The 21669-nt window shown below is 41.9% G+C and overlaps 1 protein-coding gene across 1 annotated transcript in view; it reads right to left on the minus strand.

The window, feature by feature from the left end:
* ntf3 (neurotrophin 3) overlaps nt 1-19485 on the minus strand; it is a 42760-nt gene extending 23275 nt beyond the window's left edge. Inside the window, exon 1 of the mRNA XM_079294738.1 lies at nt 19358-19485. Within this exon, the coding sequence (XP_079150864.1) occupies nt 19358-19375 (18 nt within the window). The 5' untranslated portion in view covers nt 19376-19485. The remainder of the gene's footprint in view (nt 1-19357) is intronic.
* Between the last annotated feature and the right edge of the window lie 2184 nt (nt 19486-21669).

The following is a 21669-nucleotide window of genomic DNA, read 5'->3' on the forward strand; positions in this document are numbered from 1 at the left end:
AAACCGCAAATTAGAAGCTGCACTCATAACCGATATCACGGAAGATTATCTGAAACCCAGAAAAACACACCCCTGACCCCATCTGTTGAGACCTTGTGGCTCCAAACAGAAAATCTGCTGGCTCAGGAAACCGCAACCGTATCAAATTGAGACGGTGTGCGTTGCGAGTTACCGTGGAGACCCCAGAGATGATGCAGTCAGGGCGTTTAGTGATGCAGCTTAGCGAGCAGTGAGCCAAACCGGCAAATCCTCCGGAGGGATTTTCACCCGGCGATGTCTGAGCCCTAATACTGTCCAATTGACTCCAGATGTTACGGCACAGACAGAGAGAGGGAGATAGATCCTGTCTGTAGCTCAGTTTCCAGCCAAGTACTTGTTCTGGATATTGTAATTCATCATCACAGAAAAACTGAACAGCCATATCAACACTTGAGAGCACGCCCTGAGTGGTTGAGGTGACACAACAACGAGAGATAATGGGATTACACTGGCAAATCTGTCCTATCGGTTAAAATATGCTTGGAATCGATGTTGTGCTGGGTGGCTCCTTTTTTAATTACACAACTATTTACAAATGACTTCTGGTGTTCCTGAAATATCCAAAGTCGTTTCATGCAGCTCAGGGAGAAGCCCAACTGATGTTTATGCACCGCTTGCAAAAGCTCACATAGTTTACTGGTTCAGAGTCGGATTGAATAATCGACAATGTTCACCTTGTGTGCGAGAGGCAGAATAGCACGAATAGGAAGCTGATTGCAATTACCGGTAACTACCTTTTTTTTTTTTTTTAAATCTTCGGGAGGGAGGATGACGGACATCAGGAAAAAAGCCAGAGAAGTGTTTCTCAAGCGTTGGATCCCTCACCAAGGAAACCTGTGGTACAAGTCAAGAGATTATCAAGAAATCTAAAAAATGATGTGTCTAACCACTCGGTTCACACGTAATACGACATTCAAAAGGCAGGTAGAAATACAGCCTTGACTCATGGATGTGCTTTGATATAGATTTAAAGAAAGGTGTTGCAAGGTCATGGTGGGAACCCCGGTGTGGAATTCACCGAATTCAACGGTGTGGACGTTAACATGAACATCTTCAGAATTTGACCTGTGTAAAAAGCGAAGCGTTAAAGCAACACGTTGAGGTATTTACAGTGGGTTTGGTACCTATTTCTTGGCCATGCGCAGTCTCTTCTTCTGGTCGCCTGGCAACCTCACCGTAATGACAACACCTCAGCTAGTTACTGCGTCTAGCTAATAACCCCTTGTAAAACCACAAGATATAACAAGATACAAACAAGATATAACATGTTAATTATTGAGCTTTAGAGGCACTGGTTTTATGAGCGTTTGCCAGGCGAGGTGTTTCTTTCTGTTTCAAGTCTTTGTGCTAAGCTAAGCTAACCGGCTGCTGGCTGTAGCTTCAAATCTAGCGTGCAGACATAAAAGTGGTGTCGACTTTCTCATCTGACCCTTGGCAAGAAGACAAATAAGTGTGTTTCCCAAAATGCTGAACTATTCCTTTGAGACATTTCATAGTTTGTATTTCACTTCCTGGAATTGACCATGCTTAACACCACCTTTTAATTGAGCAAATCGAGTAAATTTGAAGCCTCGCTGGGAAGTGAGGCGGCTTGTCCTCCCTGTCACCTCCCAACTGGCTCTGTTCTCACCCCCAGGATGTTAAGGGTAGCGAAGGGTAGGGCAGAATTCCAATCATAACAGTGAATTACCCTCTGAATGTTTGTTTGGCTGCCACCAGCCAGGTGAGTCATCCACATTGTCCCTTCAGCAAACTAGTTTGTGTACATCCGCGGGTGCAAAAACAAGAGCATTTGGTGCGGTGTGCGTTGGCGTGTACATTTAAGAGAATGACAGCGGTGTCAAAGTGTGTGTGTGAGCCGGGTTCTTAAAGCTTTGATGGAATGGGGGAGATTAGTTAAAGTGTTGTGTGTGTGTGTGTGTGTGTGTGTGTATGTGTGTGCGAGCACGCAGTACAAGTGTGAGTTGAAGAGTACATGCACGTACGTATGTACAAACCTACAGGTACACATTCCTTCACCTGACAGAGAAAAACAAACGAGAACACACAACCTTGCAGCGAGTCTGACAACATAAACCAGAGAGAGAAAAAAGAGAGCATGTCCCTGTTGTTTCTCTAAATACACGATCATGATTCCCAGTGCAGGAAAGTTATTACACACATTGTAAATAATGTAAACTCTAAAGGCCACCAGTCAAAGAGGGTTTTCCCCCAACTGGGATTCGTACTTGTGATTGGAGCAAATGTTGAAAAGTTGACATTGTTTGCAAACATGCCCCCTATTTGAACATCCATTGTGACTTTGTACAGTAGTGGGGATAGGTAGTGGTAATAGTATGGAGTAGAGCAATGGACACAATCAGTCATTGGTATGAGTTTCTGTTATTTCTAAGCTTTAGATGGTATAATAGTGAAATTCCTGTTTGTATTGTCTTGGCGAGCCAACCAGAGGTCCTGGCAGGACAAAAGACGTTTGTAGCTGGTAACCTTCTGTCAGCGAGTCCATCCATCAGCTAAAACCCACAACAAGTATCAAACAAACTCTATTCTCCCTGCAGCATTGAACCCCTTACAGTTCGTGCTGTACACCCTTGTCTGGTCTCACGCAAATCCAGGAAAAGGAGTAATACAAAACATTTCAGAATTGCCAGTCGAATTTGTTTGTGTGATTTCATCCCACAATTCAGAGACGAATAAACTTCAAATGGCAATGATTTTTGACTGAGAGTTTTGAACTTTAACAGCAGTCAAATGCACACAAACCCCGCTGGTCAGTGAAGGTGGGAAGAAAGTCCACCAGAGAAGGTTCCCTGTGGAGTTTTTGACCTCTCGTGGCGCCACGGAGCAGTGTCAGCGGGCCCCCACTTTGCTTGTTCTCGCAATACACATTACTTCCAATGCATTTACATTATTCCACTGATCTACAACGTGCCAAGAAATGCAGCCACGCACCAGCAAGGGCAGGGGAAAAGTAGACTGCAGACAAGTAAACATGGATGTAAACGGTTCTTGTTTCAAAACCTCCACTCCACGCACGAGGTATTAAACAGACGATTGATTTATGATTTATGATTTATGTTCAATTTATGATTTACCAAATGTGGCTAGCCCGGGATACGTTTTTTAAGGAAGACCACAGACATCTCCCCCTTTAAACCAAGTTTGGGAGGGAGCCTTTGGCTCAGGGATCAAAGACACGATCCATGAAGCACGATGTCTCCGGTCCGAGTCATGTCATTCCCTCTCTCCTTCCCCTTGTTTCCTGTCATCTCTAATAAAGGCTTTGCAAAAGGAAATGGATTCAACATGTGCATAGTGCCTCAAAGATGCACACAATGAGAGACACTGAGTGTAATCAGAAAACTCCAGGACATCTTAAATGCTGTAAAGAAGACTTTGGAAAATGCTGTCATGAAACCATTTAGCTCTTCCTGTGGACAGAGGTGTAGTGTACTTTTGTTGCAACCCTAATTTATGTTTTAGGTTAACAGCTGTTTAAAATTTACTTCAGTGATTTTGTATTGTACTTCCATAAAGTTCGGGGACTTGTCAGAGACTGTTTTGAGAAGATAATGGTCTAAATCGAAGCAGCAGAACTCCTGGCTTAGGGTACTTCTCAAGTCTCTTAATTGTCGTTTCCTCGCTCCTCGCTTGAACCGGAGGTTGTTCTGCGCCGCCATATTGACGGCCGTCCCAAAGCTCTTCTTTAGCTCAGAGGAGCGAGGAGGGATCTCCAAGGAGCCATGAGCAAGGACCCACGAGAACAGGCTTCAGGAAGTGTTTTAACGGCCGACACGCCCCCTCATTGTTCATCAGTTATGTGATTGGACGCTGCAGCCGATCGGACTGATACGATTTTTTTCAACATGTAAACAGTGAAGACGGATCGCAGATTAAACTCAAACTTTATATTTGATTAGTTTTCTGATTCACAGTCTGGTTTAAATGTTCATTGTAGACTGAACAACAAAAGGACCACAAAGAACTTTCTTCATTTATCAGAAAGATTTGTCTTTTCATGATCTGTTATTTCCCTCAATAACTTTTATTATGGACACAATTAATGTCAGAAAGAGCTTTTTACATCATTTATCATCATTTCAATCAGTCACGTGAGGCTGATCATTCCTGAGTGTCGGGTTTGATGAGTTTTATTATTTAAGTTTAACCTGAAACATGGAGCCTAATAAAATATTTCCAGTATTTAAGAGAAACCATGATCCTATTCTGGGTTCATAATGATGCCACAGTCAGAATTTCAAAACGTACAGATGCAAACAAGTCATAAATAAGTCAAATGCATTCTGCCGGTAGAAATCGATCCTGCACTCATAAACAGGACAGTTTGTTAACGAGGTAACAGGCTACAGAGAGAAAACACCTCTACAGTGATGAATACTGTGTGTCTTTATTAGTTATTAGTATTATTAGTTACTATTATTATACAGTGATCATGTGAACAGACAAACTTATCAAAAGTCTCTCCAGCTGTTAAAGCCGACTGACAGCCGATCCAGCTGTGATCAGCTGATCCTCCGTCATCAGAAACAGATGTCGCTTTATGTGAAAGGTCGTCTCATATCTCTTAAAAGATATTTCCTCGTTTCCTCTCTCCTCGCATGGTTTCCTTGCATCCCTGGTGGGAGGGACTAAGACGCAAGGAAAGGACACAAGTGAGGGAAACGGGGATGCAATTAAGAGACTAGTCACACAGATAACTATATATATACATATATATATATATATGTATATATATGTAGTTATCTGTGTGTTTAGTACATTGACTTTGACGTATACAATTGGTGGAGTATCCCTTTAAGGTCTTGCCAAGTGCAGCCTTAAAGGACGAGAGACTAAGATTTGGCGGCATCTTGCAGTGAGGTTGCAGATTTCAACCAACCAAAACTTCTTCCAGTCTAGAGCCAGTGTTTGGTTTGTCCTCTCTGCGCCCCTGTAGAAACGTGGTTTAGACTATACACTTAGCATACTCAATAACATTAAATGCCATTTCTGCCAAGAAATCCCCCTAATGCTACACACTGGCTCTTTAAGTCTGAATAAATGTTCAGATTTATGCAGTGCTGTAGGAGTAGGTTTCCATGTACCATTGAGAGGCCATGTATGCAGGTAACATCATACCGAGCACTATGTCTGTTTATCCGAGCCTTCGCACTTCCAAACGGAAGAGACGATCTGATGAGCGAAACCAGCTGCTGAAGTGTTTGAGTGGCAAATCCAACTCAGAGACACTTGACCCTCAGTCGCACATGCCTGTCTCCGCTCGTTCTATTGGATAAACGACCGGCGCAGCGGCGTTGACACATGCCTCTTTAGTCCTGGTGTGAAAGAGAGGGGAGGCCCTATCAGTCTCCTCCTAACACAACAGGTCGGACACACACAGCAGGACCGGTCACAGTGTTAGATTTCCATCATCTGACGAGGTCCGCTCTCACTGGGGTTACACACACAAACACGCGGCGAGCAGATGTTTCTGCTCTTTCTCCCACTTCCTGCGTCCTTTGTTGCACTTTTTGTTTCTGTTTTGTTTTGTCTGTTAATAGCCCGTCGGAGTAGCATTTAAGTCGACTTTTCTTCATATCAAGCCAACACTTCAATCCACAACGTCTCCACGGAGAGCGAGCGAATGCCGAACACAGGAGCGGGGTCGACGAGCGAGACGTTTGTGGTCTAAACACGCTCACCGTGAAAGAGAGAGAAACATGCTCGATTTGCGAGAGTGAGCGGGAGAGAGCAGTAATGGGTCGTAATAACTCATCCAAATCAGCCGCAGAGATCAGGGAAGCTCATCCGGTGCCAAGCCTACTAGAATCACAGACAGGAATAGATTGTGGAATAGATTGTGGACGGCTCAACATTGGCTTTGGCCTTGCTTCAGTGTGTGTGTGGGTCTTTATGATGGTAGTATCTCCTGGATTAATAGTCCAGGGCCCAGGGCGGGATTACCAACCGGGCAAAGTGAGCAACAGCCCGGGAGCCCCAGAACTGTATTTTTGAATGTTGAAGGGAAGAGTACAATACCTCAATTATGAGACACTTCAAGTGTTTCAACAGGTCTAATACAGAGTCCACACACCCCTGTGGTCTCACGCTTCATGTTTCATTCTTGTTAGATGCAAATTTTAACTTGGGTTCTGCTCATCACCCAATCTAATTTTAAAGGAGGTCCAGGTCAAAATACATTTGTAAGACCTTTTATTACTTCCGTTTTGCACAAAAATTTTAATGTATTTAATCATGTTATACCCAACAGATCTGAGACAAGATAATATTCCAGCATGGAACAAGAAAGGTGCCCTCAGTGGGTCTTCAAAGACCACTGCTGTAATGTTTGATTGAATACAAATCAGCTAACCCCCCCCCCCCCCCCCTCCTCTAGATTGCAAAGGTATCAAACGTGTTCTTCATTCGCACATCTCACAGAACAGATACGCTCCCATTTGACTGTGTACAGATGTCAGCCCCGGCTCTGTGCACTGTCCCTCGGGTGTAACTGCGCCTTAAAGCGTTTGTGTAAACGTTGGGGTTGATTCCCAATAAAAAAAGCCATGGAAGAACTCTGTCACCGGCCACAGAGCAGCGGCAAGTTAGCTGTGTGTGTAGTTCTGTGAGCTGTTAGCCAAACACACCGTCCAAAATAATGAAAGTAAGTGAACTGTTCCGCCCTGTGTCTCTGGGCGCAGAGTAGCATCTGGGGGTTGGCGATGCACTCAGCCGTGTTGTCACTTGTGGCCCCTACCTGCAGGGTGCCGGTTAAGAGTAGCGAGTGAGAAGTCAATGGCAGTAATAAACACAGCAGGAAAAAAAAAAGGTGTTTTGAGAAAGTGTGAGCCAACGAGAGGTCCTTCTGCATGCCCATGGACACCCAAAATATTCTGCAGTTTGCTGCAGCACAATGCGAGATTAGTAGTGGACAGACACAGAGATGAACACTCACTCACGGACACATGCTCGAGTTTGCAAGTCATAAAAGGCACCCCTGGAGATCCCCATGTACTTAACCATTCTCACACTGACATGATTACTCACCAGGTAATAAAACCTCCACGTTTTTAACAATATTTATTTTCTCTCCCCCTTTTAAACTTTTGACCTCAGTGTTTGTTTTTCCGAGGTGCATTCCGGGCCCTGATGCAGAGTGGGACAGAAATCTGTGTATCTCCTTTGTGTAATTAGCATTAATTAGCTCTCAAATCATGGCAGATTAGATAAGGAACGAATGAGTTGTGAACACAATGTGCTGCATGCAGTGCACATGATCGCCCCCCCCCCTCAGTGATAAAGGGATAAACTGCACTAAGTTTGACAAATGTCAACAACAACAACAGCAGCAGACAATTACTGGTCTGCTGGAACAAAAGTCATGATGAATTTCTGAATGATAGGATCTGTTCTGCTGTTACATCCTCCCGGGCGCTATTTGTCATCTGACTGAGACTCCAGAATGTCTGTGTGTATCCCACGGTTAAAGGAAAGATGCCGTAAATCAAACAGGTGACTGAAACTTGTTACTTTTACAGTATGTGCTCACCGGTTGGGCCTGCTGTCCATATATCATTCCAGTCTGCCTGAATAAGACGTTAGTATTTTTGGCTCCTGCCTAAAAAAAATCTTCCCCACACAACGAGATAAAAAGTGTTCAAGCAGCTGAAAGTGAGCCCTTTTTTTGCTTAAATAACTGTCCATCACACGTCTCAGCTTTCAATCCACGAGACAAATCCTGACCTGAACCGTCTCATATGATCAGTCAATACCTCAGAATATACAGTACACCTTCCTGTCCAAAGACAATAGGTTTCAGCTTTGTGCCAACCATCATTGTTTGATCTCTGACAGCAGAGAGCATTAAAGCTGAAAGATGAACGACCTGCCAGCTATTTGGCTGTAGATTTGGTCTTAGTTCCATTTGGCAAATGGAAAACTTCATAAAACGTCTTTGTTCTGCTCCTCACCACTCTAAACAGCATCTGCGAATGGTAAAGTCTTTCATTGTACCGGGAAATTGTGTTGAGATATGAGGGGGTTAGCCTGTAAAGCACCGTAAACACTCTCCCTGGCACTGTCCTCTGTATTTCAAAGCAGCAGTTTTAATTGTCCAAAACAAAACGCTGTATGATAAACGTCTAAATATGAACCTGTGCTCCCTTTCCCTTTCAAAAAATACTGTTTTTGTTCCCAAAATTAAAACTAGGAGTCGAAAAACACAAAGGCAGACACATAACAGATATGTTTAGAATTGCCAAAGGCCGATTATATACAGTAAGTGTACACATTATGTCTTCTACACTTCATGTCTTCTTTATATTTAGATACCACAAACAATGTTGGATTATCAGATACTCTGCACTCTCTCCCGGTGAGGTGCATTGCTATCAAGTTTGACACGTTCTATCACATTTCATGCAAATAACATAGAGACGAGTAGGTGTGCACGGCGGCTTAGGGCCACATCTGAAATGAGCTCCTTGTCAGCACAAGTACATTGGTACTAATGTAGAAATGGACTAATCTACCCCAATTATTTTCCTGCTAAAAAGCTTTCTGGATCTGTAAAGTCTTTCCAAAATAAAAGCTTTCTCTTTAATCGGGTGCTATGCTATGGATCTAAATCTTGAGGATCAGGCATAGAGAAGCGATGACACGCATTGCTCATGACGCCGTATTTGTACATTTGAATGAATGCAGCGATTTCAATTCATTTTATGTGGCATGTTACTGTAACAGCTGTGTTGACTGCTCGGCTCTTTTGTGTGTCATGCAATGAACTTCTAGTACAAAGGAGGTCATGCTTTTCGCACATCCAATTCATATTTATTTTGTGTTTGGATGCAAACAAACTTACCACCACTGTCCTTTCACACGCACTGTGGCAAGGATTCGTGTTGTTCAGCATCAAAGCCGTATTGTGAGGTTGGGTTTACTTTCGCTCCTGTTTTACTAATTGTTGTACCAACCACAAGGCTCGTTTGAGTTCAGTGCTGAACTGGAAGATGTAACAATGAAGCCCAACTCCTTCCAAAATGTATCTTCATTATTATATTCATGCTTTGATAGAAACTAAATCATATCTGTTTTGTATTGTGCTTCAGAACTAAATGTTTTGTGATCAATTTTTAAAAAGAGAAACTTGCAAAACAACAAATAGCCATATTATGGGAAGGTCAAGGCATGCAAGACCAATGTCACAAAACAGCTGCAACAGACATGTTGAAAGTAGCACAAATTAGTTTATGAGGTGAGTAAATTGGAATTTTTTTGCGATTAATTTGATCTTTGAAAAAGCTTCTCTACAGATTCAGATCAGTTCAGATCAGTTCTAGGAAGCAACATCGGGATTCCAGACTCCATCCTGATGCAAGAACACTGATTCTTAAATTCTTCAAAACCCCACGGCCATGTTCTCACTCCAGACTCGTCAAATACCAACGATTGGTCAGTGGCCCTACACACTTCAAACTATAACATTCCTAGTCTGGGTTCCCTATGGTGTCACTTCTGGTCGTGTCTAAGATGGGTTTCAATGTTTCAATGCTTAATGTGTTTTCAAAATAAACTTCTTCTTTACTGACTTTTTAGTTTTACTAACGCAACAAAACCACTTGGTTAGGCATCGGCAACTTGACCACTGGATTAGGATTGGGAAAAGATCGTGGTTTAGTTCAAATGAGTATGTTTGTTTGGTAAAATAACTACGCTTTTGTTAAGTTACTGTCGCTGGTAATGTTTGGAAGTTATGTAACAAAACTACAGCGTAATAAGTCAACCTTTATGTTTCAACCAGCACATGAACGCACCACACCGCCACACTTTTTGCATCAGTTCAGGCTTTCAAGTGCACTATCACCCAACATGTTACATAAAAGTGTAAAGGCAACATGATACGGTGACAGATTACACATTACTAATGTTCTGTTATCACAAGCTTTGGCCCTACTGTATCTGATTATGATCACATCAATGAAGTATATAATCTATCATAATAAATATCACCACTGATGAATTTGTTTAAGCCACAGAAACTGTTCAAATATCAAAATGTTCACCTCTTTCAGGAGAGGTGTGATATGACTTTTCATATTTGTAATCTTTAAACTTTTTGAATTATTAAGCTTTTTGCAATTTGTTTTTGAATTGGATATCTATTTTCAGCAATGTTTTGCGATTAATTTCAGTTTTCAGCATTCCAATGCATTTTCAGCAGGAAATGCTTTTTCTAGTTCCACTATTTCTTCCGTCCCCCTTTTTTTGAAACTCTTCTTCTTCTTCTTCTTCTTCTTCATTTTTTAAGCTACAGAAACCGTTCAACTATTAAAATGTTCAGCTCCTTCAGCTCATCTCTGCTATATCTCTTCATATTTCTAACCTTTAAACTTTTTGAATTATTAAGCTTTTTGCAACTTTTGTTTTGAATGGGTTTCTATGGAGAAGATTTTCAAATCCTCTTAAACTTCTTCAACTTTCAAATCCTTCAACTTCCTCATACTTTCAGCGACAGACACCATTTCAACTTTAAAATGTTGCCGCGTAATTCAGCTTTCCGATATCTTTTAAACTTTTTGAAGTGCAGCAATTTAACTTTTATGATTTTTCAGCCCTTTTCAGACTTTATAATGGGTGTGTATTGCACAGCTTAGAGTGTGTGATGTCACCGCTAGAGTGAAGAGCAGCTTGAGATTCTTGTGAAAAAAGCATTTGTGTTTTGCCACTGTGTCCACAATCTTCACTCTTCATGCATAATTTCTGGATGTAAAAGTAGCTAATATTGTCCTTGTAGAAAAATTACTGTGGAATCCCACAGATTTCCACATTTGACACAGAAGCCGTTAATTGAGAGGAAAACCAACTTTCTGCTCCATAGAGACCAATGTTAAATTTTGCTTCAAAAACATCTTCCACAGTACACGGTACCCCATTTCGATATCTTTCCCCCCTCCTCCACCCCTCCCCCCCCCACACACACACGCCATTTTTAAATAAAAGCCCCACAGAATGAATCCTAACTGAAATGCTTGTGATGAGTCTGTCATTTAATAACCGGTTTGTGTTCATCAAACATTATGATTCTGTCTCCTCTCCCCTTCTCCCCCACACCCCATTTCAAAATAAAAGCCCCAGAGAGTGAATTCTAACTGAACTGCTTGTGATGAAGCCTGTCATTTAATAACCTCTGTTTATGTGTGTCAAACATGATGATTATGTCTCCTCTCCCCCTCCCTCCCCTACCCAGTCCCACCCTTTCAAAATAAAAGCCTCATGGATTAACTGTATTTAAACGTTTAGCTCAAAATTAGGCTTTTTTGTTGAAATGATGAATGCTCTTACTAATACTGCGACAACTACTACTAATATTTCTAGTATTACTACTACTACTACTACTACTTCAACTTTTGCTGTTGCTACTATTACTACTACTGCTGCTGCTATTACTGCTACCATAAATATTATTACTACCACTACAATTATTACTTATACCACAACTGCTATTCCTGCTACTACCAGTACTAATAACCAGTACTAATACTACTACAGCTATTAGTACGACTACTACTAGTACTACTACTACTGCTACTTCAAAAACTGACTTTACTATTACTACTACTACTACTTATTATACTACTACTACTGTTATATAAAATACTACGACCACTACTGCAGCTATTACTACGACTACTTCTACTACTTATTCTAATTACTAATACTTCAACTACAACTTCTACTACTACTGCTACTACAAATATCACTACTGCTACAGCTAGTACTTATTCAAATACTTAATACTTAATACTTACACTGCTAATAATACTTCAACTACAGCTTCTACTACTACTACAACAAATGTCACTACTGCTGGAATTCTTTTAAGCTACAGAAACAGTTCAAACATCAAAATGTTCAGCTCTTTCAGGAGAGGGGTGATATGACTTCATATTTGTAATCTTTCAACTTTTTGAATTATTCAGCTTTTTGCAATTTTTTTAAAATTGGATATCAATTTTCAGCAATGTTTTTGAGATTCATTTCAGCTTTCAGCATTCCAACGCATTTTCAGCAGGAAATGCATTTTCTAGTTTGAGACTATCGTCATACTTCAACAAAAGTATCCATTTAAAAAGCCTTTGGATTATCTGAAAAATGCATCATTGTCAATATTTTGGAGATGCGTGGTTTACACGGGACGGACGGCAGCGATATGTGATGCGAGACCCCCCGCGGATATTTTTCAACCGCAATCCTCACTTCCTCAAGGGCCATGTTTAGGGTTAGGGCTGTGGCTTCGGGGCAAGGATTATAGATTCGTCTCATGTTAGGGTTAGAGTTGAACCGAGTGAGACGACAAGTAGGGATTGGTTTTGTGCGCGTTTGTGTGAGTGGGTGGGTTCACCCTCGGGTTGTCTGAACATCTGTCAGCTCGAATATCAAAGGTGGCCACTAACCTGACCCGTCAGTCCACGCAGCTGTCACCTATAGGCATCACATTCTATAGGGAGAAAACGAAGATGGCCACGAACCCATGTATGAGCTGGCATGATAGGATAGCTAGTTCCTGACAGAACCATCCGAGACACGCTGGAGCTGTACCTTTCATTTCAGTAAAGCATTAAAAGCTGTTGTTAAAAAAAACGGAATCCATCACTGTGAAGGAATCATGTGTGAAACAAGGAGGAAACACAAGAGCCCTTGTACACACAGCTGGGTTTTTTTCCAGCTTTTTCATGGAGGTGATGTAAGAGCAGTGATAGACGGTAAACACATGTGGCCATCAGATTAACAAGAAATCACTTGGACAATGTATTTCTCTGCTGAAACTGACAAATCTTGAATAAATTTGACTTGACTCTGGTTGTAGTTTCATAGCGCTAATTAGGAAACGGTAATCTTCTTACTGGCAAAAGGCTCTCGATCTTAATCTGATATAATCACTTAATAAAATCCAATAGCACATTGGATGAGGCTGACTCGTCTAAATGTCATGGAGATATGTGCATAACCTTTTTAGAAGCCCATCTGACTCCGCTTAGTCCTATTTAGTCCGTACTGTATTTAAGTGCAATTTTGAGGAACTTGTACTTTTTTATGTATTTCTGTTTGAAGTTACTGTATACTTCTACTCCACTACATTTCAGAGGGACACATGTACCTTTTTATTGCATTACAACTATCTGATAGCTGTAGTAGCTAGTGCCGTTTCAGGTTAGGATATTGTTACAAAACCGTTTCTCTGCCCTATTAATGATGTCACGACCCCTCAGATTCTTCTTGTGACCCTCACGAGGGGACCAACCCCTAGATTGGGAACCATAAAAATACTTTACTGAGTATTTGAAACTAGCTCCACCTACAGCTACAACAGCCTAAAGCTACTTACAGACTGCTACATCAGCAGTGGTGGAAAGTAACTACGTACATTTACTTACTCTACGAGTGCCGTACTTACGTACACATTTGAGGTTCTTTGTACTTTACTTGAGTAATTCTCTGCTCCTTTACTCCTCTACATCTCGTAGGCAAATATTGCACTCTTTACTCTACTACAAAATGTGATCAATAAATAAATGATGATATTGTCGTATCATTAAGGCTTAGTAAGTTACTAGGCAGTATGTCTTTTATAAAATATATATACATACATTTAAATGTATGTATATATATTTAAATTTGCTCCACATTCACCTGCTGCAGCTTTAAAGCAATGAACAGATTAATGCATCAATAATTAAATAATACATGTTCTTTGTAGTTGTACACTGTGGTATTACTACTTTTACTTCAGTAAAGAAGGAGTACTTCTTCCAACCCTGGCTTTGAAAAATTGAACAACTTTCCAGCTTCTGTTTTGTTGTTTCATGAGTAACTGAATTTTAATTCAATACATAAAAGACCAGAACGTATCAAATACTGATTTAAATGAGCCCACAATGCTGAAAATCCAATGCAAACAGGAAGTAGTCAATTTGATGAGTCGCCTGCTTTCCATAAATGTGTAATTGGCCTACTGGTGAACAGCGACGAAGCTACTACAATACAGCGACAATGTGGGCCGAATCTAGGCTTGAGATGTAGGTCAACGAGGGTATACAAGATGCACCCCAACATCCATGCATATGATCTGAAACATAACCAGTAAAGGCTAATTAGTAGGGGTGTAACGGTACGCGTATTCGTATTGAACCATTCGGTACGAGGCTCACGGTTCGGTTTGCATGACGAACCGAATACGTTTGAATAAAAAAAATAAGAATTTTTTTTTATAAAACCTTTATTTAACCAGGTACTCCCATTGAGATTAAAAATCTCTTTTGCAAGATGTAAGTAACAATACAAGATGTAAACAAGATGTAAGTAACAACACTACATAACATTAAGCAGCAGTTATTGTTTTTTATGCTGCTGTGTTGCTAAGAAGACACCCCAGAAGATGGGTCACTCAGGTATAGTTCCATCATTGTTCAAAGTCAAAGAATAACTTCATGATGTTAGTTGTAATGAATAAATACATTTTAAAATCAAGTACATTTCTCTGGCATTTATAGTTTTCTACTGTACCGAAACGTACCGAACCGTGGCTCCACTGTATCGTACCGAACCCAACCGTGAATTTTGTGAACCGTTACACCCCTACGTAAGTAAAAGATCGACCTGTACAGGAATTTACTCATCAGCTGTATCAGCATCGGGATGTTATCGCGAGGTCACTGAGTCTGGGAGGCCGAGCCAGAGATGGAGCGGGGGATGTAAAGAGGGGGGGGGGGGAAGAGGGACATAAAGATCCCAGACAGTGAACGTGAGGGAGATAAAGAAAATCGTTGAGACAAAGCGGCAGATTACGGGGTCAAGATGGACAGAGAGATGAGGGCTGAGCTGTCGCATGACTGAACTGCTGGGAAGCCTCACCTTGAGACCACGTGATCTCTATCTGCTCTGTCTCTGGGAATTGTGGGAGGGACGAGGGGAGGAACTTTTGTTTCTGCGCTAGTATTTCAGTTAAGATTAGAACTTGTTTACATCACAGTAAGTGTTTGAGGTGACAGGTTAAAGGAATGAACTCCCCTGAATGAATGTCCTGTGTGTGTGTGTGTGTGTGTGTGTGTGAGTCTGCTCCTTCGCACTGCTCGGTCACTGAGCACAGGAACGCCATCCAATCCCAAATCCTCACAGCGCGTGTTGCTCTGACTAGCCGTAAGAATGTGCGGTGTATAAACACTCGACTAAATGTGTAAACCATCTCGCAGCAGTGAAACTGCAAAACATATAGAATTGAGGGGAACAGCTTGATCCACACGGAGTCAGAGGGGGAAGTGCGGGAAAGAAATCCAAAACTTTGTCCCCAAACACAAGCTGAACAACTTTTGTTTCTCTCATCATTTTGGAATGAAGCATCACATTTACCGGCACCATTTCACTTGTATTCGATTTGAAGGACTTCGGTACCCAGAATTTATTTCTTGGTTTATTTGGCTAGGGACAGTGCACACTAATAAAACATTCCTGTAAATGGGCCAGAGCCATAGCCAAGAGGCTATTTTTCATCTGTAGTCCCACGCATGTTCACTAACCTGCTAGAAAAAGGCCTGACAACCCCTTAAGGTGCTTGACCCCAGCCGTCTTGCAAACACCACATTTGACGCAAATCTATTCGAAAAGTACTTGAGCTCCACTTGACTTTCATTATGAAACCCTTCAAATGTCTCGAAAAGCAGAAACAACCTGAGAGAAACGTTTTTCTGTCAAGTGCTGTTCAGAGTTGCAGAGTGATGGGTGAACCTCAGTCACCTTTGGTGCTTTTGAAGGTGCTAATTGTACAAAACACCAGTGGCAAGACGTGGCAATCGGATAATTCCGGCGTTTAATTTACCGTCACCCACCAACTTTTTCCTCTTTGTGTATTTCCATTTAAAATGGTTCTTCGAACATCTAATTCAAAGCTCGTGACTGGATGGTTTCGGGCTTGTCAAACTAGATTTTTGACAAATGCAGCACAAATGTGGAAATATTATTAAAGTGTGTCATCTTCTGGATCCAAATTCACATGATCCTTGAGTCACGGGTGTCTAGTTAGCAACTTTCAGTTAAAGGACAAGTTCTGAATTTTTAAAGCCTGTCATAACAGAAGAGTCAGGTGCCCATTATATACACCGAAACGGTGTTCCTTGCTGTAATCATTGCTCTTGTTCACACTGGCTACTAAGGTCTCTTTCTAATGTACTTCCAAAGTAAGAAATGCAGTTCTCGTTCAGTGCGTTGCTAATTTTATAAATGTAATTTGAGGAATTATATGAAATCAGATGATTAACTTCCAAAGTTAATGTTTTGTATGGATGTCACAAGAACCGATGCTTCAGTACCAAGTCGATGCCAAACTTCTGAGAACATTTTTCTACAGTACAGCGGGTACTGCGTCGTGTTTTTTACCCTAATGATGCAACATTGTGAATGAAAACTAGCTTTCCTCCTGATTTCAACACAGATTTAACGTTAGCAGCCGTTAGCAGCACAGTCCTGCGGAGCTAACATCTAACGTTAACGGAAATTGCATTAAGGTTCATTATTTCTTACACTGTTTCTTTAATTGTTTTTAAATCTCCTTTTCTTTTGCCTTATGTTTTGATGCTTTTAATGGTTTTATGTGAAGCACTTTGAATTACCTTGTTGTTGAAATGTGCTATACAAATAAACTTGCCTTGCCTTGCCTATGAGGCTTAAGATCAACTTTGTTTACTCATGTCATCTGGATTTTGGCAGTCCTGCAACATTACCAAAATCAATTTGGGCAAGGAATGAGAAGGGAGAGTGAAGCAGAGAGAGAGAGGCGAGGAGTTGGATTCACTCAGAAAGGTTGGAATGCAGAGCAAAAAGGGACCAGAGGAACTCTCCACAGTAACATTCTCAGTGTATTAAACCACCTTTGTGGCCCCTTTCTACCCTTATCTCCTTTCTCCTTTATGTTCGTCCCATAAGCCCAGCCCCTAATATGTTCACACCCCTCGCTGCTGATTTTTCTCTTTTCCCCCTGCAGTAAAACACAAAATGTAAGTTGTTAAACTGAGTCGGCGCAGCTGCTCCGCACTCAGAGCTCTAATGCGCATGCAACAGCCCACAGCTGTAGTAGAAAGCTTTTCTCAGGCTGCACGGGAGGCCAGTTTTGACTCAAGTGCCCGTAAAGTCAAAGAATCACTAGAATGGAACCGGCCCCTCTCTCTCGCATCCTTCCCTGCGTCCTAATCTCCTCGTCCTGCTGTGTGCCGGCATGCCAGGAGGGGCTCTGCGTCAAATCCACCGCTGCAACAGCTGCTCCAGCAGCGGCCACACTCCAACACACACACATAAAAGAGGACTCCCACAGCAGCAGGGAAGCATCCACCAAAGGCTGAAGACGCCCACTGATTCGCGCCATTACGCAAAGCTGCCCAGACCACATGACATATCAGACAACTGCACCGCAGCTGTGGCAGGTCGCTTATAATGGAACCACACTCCTTTTTGAGGGGTCCATGGTGGCGTTTCTCCTGTGGTCAAGATGTTTCAAAGAATTTTAGGATATCTTCAACTTTGATTGCATGTCAAAACTTAATTTAAGAAATCTTCAGATCCGATGGTTGTTTTGAAGTTGAATAGCTCGACTGGATATCGTTTGCAGATATCTATCATTATATTATTTTTTAGTAAAACAAAACTTCTCAGACATCCTCAACGTCAGTTTTCCCTATCGGAAGAACGCTCTCACTTTTGTCACTGATGTGTTTTGGCCTTTCAATTTCAGATAAACACAATTGCATTTTGATGTAATTATATTCTTACTCAAGCAACTCACATGTCAGATATCTAAAATCCAATTGTTACAAATCATAACTGAAGTGATCCATTTTGGCACATTTTTTCTTTTTATTTTTGGATACCCAGAACAGATTGCATTTGCATTGTTTCTCGTAATAATCTGGATCATATTAAAAATAAGTCATTTTGGCAATATCTGGCAAAAGGGACATCGTTTTTTGTTTTGAAAGAATGACATTGTGGATATTTGAAATGTTAATTACGGGTGGGTAGAATTTGATTATGGATACCTGCAACACCTATGTTGAAACAGCTTGTCATACTGCAGCACTGTTATCTGTCTCCAAGTTATGTTAGCAGACTAGACACATGCATGCGGGCACGCAAGCAGCAGCAGTATTTTTGGGTTACTGGGCTATTTGGCTCATCAGCAGCGCCCAACGACTTTTAAATACTGATATCTGAGGGGGAAACTTAACAAATTGTTCCACACATGCACTCACATTCATGCAAATCACAAAACTTCAGCTCCATAAAGTCGATAACACAAATGTGAAACTTGAATTCATAACAAAAATATATTGAGTTGCATTTGTCCAAAAAGACAAAGTTTAGGACCTCAGCAGACGTCGAAGAGGACCTCTGCGTACCCAGAGGCTGTTCACTCTCTCCCCCTCGTGCGCGCACAGGCTTTAGTTTACATGCATACCAAACAAACATCCACACGGGGCAAGGGACGCGCAGAGAGGGAAACAAGATTGTTGTGTTGGGAGTCAACTGTGACAGCTCAGCTTTCACTGCCGCCAACAGCGAGCGCAACGAGGCACAATTAGCACGTTCGTAATCCGCAAGATATACAAGCTCAACCACATCTAAGCCGTTCCCGTGCGCACCGGGCCAGTTCTGCTCCCTCCGACACGCCGCACACCGCCTTTGTAAAGAGCAAGACTTCCGAGTGCATGTGAAAACAAACAGCAGGAGAGTCTCCAATGTTTGTGTGCGTAAGCGAGCCAGACCCAACCCTTTTACCTGTTCACAGAGAAAGAGGGAGAGGGAGAGAGAGAGAGAGAGATAGAAGAAGGGAGTTTGTCCGCACTAGGTTACCTTGAGGAAGCGCACAGCGCCTTACGTCACTTTCTACTTTTTTAAATTGACAAAGGTCAAGTTTACAAGAAGAAATAAGTCCCTGAACGCTTCATGCAACTACTCTGCTGTACAAAAAGTAAATATTTAATCTGGAGACACTTCAAACCAATTTAGACGCCGCTGCGGTGCCAAAATCCTGCTATATCCAAAAGTTCCAAAAGCTACTCCAGCCGCTCTGCAAAGCTCTCCATCGCGCGAGTTGGTGCACTTAAAGTTCAGCTTAAATCAGTTGCAGTCATTGAACACTTTGGGTTAGCCTCTGTCACTCAACTCGCGTCAGATTCCCCAAGAACCAGAGTTCTTCAGCGACAAAAACATAAATAAATAACAAAAATGCTCCACGAGGCACCAAATGAAAGAAACTGAGTGAAGCAGTTCTTACCGTAATAAAGGTAACCATAGCATCGGCGGGTTAGTATCCAACACAGTCGACATGAAGGTGATTAATCTGTAGACAGAATCCTTTGGCGAAATCGTCCCACTTTCTGAGGGCTGCCGCCTGTCTCCGCGCCACACTGGTTCTGCGTGGCGAGGATCAGGGTGTGCGTAATGCTCTCTCTCTCTTTCTCTCTGTCTCTCTCTCTCTCTCCCTCCCCTCTCTCTCTGGACAACATAATCTACGCCGCTCTTTCTGTTACAGGACAGATGGCTCTTGGCGCACGCTGCTGCAAACACCAGCATGCATGCTGCCACTGTCTGTCAGCGGAGCAAGCCTGCTGATATGAATTAGGGCACAGAATTAGGAGCGTGTGTATGTTTGCCCAAAGCAACCTTTACGTCTTAATGTAGTGCTGGCTGACATTTGACAGGTTCCCCCAAGACTCAGAGTTTCAAACAGGGTTGCATTCCGTAATAAAAAAATGTAATGAACTGAAGAAGCCCTAAAGTAAAATGAACTATTTGTTCTATAAGGCTTACTCTCTGCATATACTGGCCATGTGCACTTACATCCCTCTATATTAAGGTAATCATAGGAGCAAACAGCAAAAGTTACATGACATAGAGTGAAGTCTCTGTAAAGTACAGACACATTAGAAGTCAGCATAACCTTCTTAAAAAGTTCGAAAGCCTTAATGTCCAAATGTCCGTGCAAACTGGTGCCTAAATTAAGATTTATACATCTAGCTTCTTTAAAGTTCTGTTAGAGCAGCTGGAGGCTCAATGCCTTGCTCAAAGGCAATTTGTATTTAGGGACCTTTCATTTTATTTACACTTGTCCATGTCCTCCAGCAGCCATATCGGAGGTCGCAAGTTCTCATTAGGAGATTTCGATACGAACACTAAAAAAAATCTAAAACAGCGGATGCCACATTATCGCAACATCCGGGGTTAGATCCTGGCCTTGAGGTTTTTGTTAGCACTCTCTCTCCCCACCCATTCCCAGTCTGTGGCTGAGGTTGAATCGTCGTATTTGCGTTGGAAGGTTCCTAATTGAGTAAAATGAGGCAGAAGTGTCTAAAGGCTTTGTTAAGGTGCTGGTCAAATCCTCTTCGGAAAGGTGCTTCAATGCTTCCTTTCTTATCTCTTTTAGCATAGGGTTCACCATCCGGAATCAAAGGAAAGGAGATAATGCCGCCCAATAATTACTTGCGGCAGCCATTCGGCCCCCAATATCAACCACCGTCGCTGTTAACTGTAACACAATTGACATCCATTGAGGTCAAGGTAAAGTGGTGAAGAAAACACATTCGGACGTTTTTTAGTTGGACTATTTAAAAATAACCCCAAAATAATAATAATTTAAAAAGTACCAGGCATAATGTTTCTGACTGGGAACTGATTGTTTTATCCCAAATCTCTTGAAACTGATTCTGCATTAATATGGCAACGGGACTATTTTGGTTGAATCCAGGTAAACGGTCCGGATGGAGAGCGAAAGAGGCGCAACACATTGGCCGAAATACAACCTGGAGATTTTGCTTTTTATTGATTTAAATGAGCTTGTAACCTGGCGACTTGTGAAACAATCCGGACGTTCACGTCTTCTCTCAACTCCAACCCGAGAAATATAGTCCCTCGCCCCTAAAGGCTTGTCTGTCGTTCCACACCGATAACTCGCTGTTGTTGTTGCTGATTCTCTGATGTAGACAAACACGTTTTTTCTACAGATGTTTGTGAATTCAGCTCGTGTGTCGTTTTCGTACAAACTCTTCTGTTTCTGTGTCTGAGCTGATTTCACAACCCGAGACATCAAAACAGACTAGGTAGCGTTTCTGCTAGCTGCACATCTGGTCTTCCTCCTCCATCTCTTGTCAATCTCAACTGCACATCTGTTTTTTTTTTTTATTGGCCAACGTACACAGGCAAGATCCGACCCGACTGATAATTAAACTCTTCAACTCTAACAAATGTAGAAGGTAGCGCACAACCACAGGCTGTGCAAGCATAAAAGCAGATTCTTACACAGTCTGACGGAAGGTTTAGCCGTTTAGAGGCGAATTCTCAAAATGTTACAGAGACCTGTGGAGTTTTGGGCCACACAGTGGCGCTATGGAGCCAAGAGACCCAATCAAGCCGGTTTCACTGTAAACATCTTTGGAGATGCGTTTACAACCAGGTTAAGTTACGACATTTTCTGACTGATAGAACACAATAGTTGTTCAACACCAGTTCATTAAAGGCTTTTGTATTCATAATTCTAAACACACAGGATGATATTAACTCACTGCGTTCTTACGATTAAAATATGTAAAA

Source organism: Melanostigma gelatinosum, assembly GCF_949748355.1.
Source record: "Melanostigma gelatinosum genome assembly, chromosome: 22".
Taxonomy (NCBI): Eukaryota; Metazoa; Chordata; class Actinopteri; order Perciformes; family Zoarcidae; genus Melanostigma; species Melanostigma gelatinosum.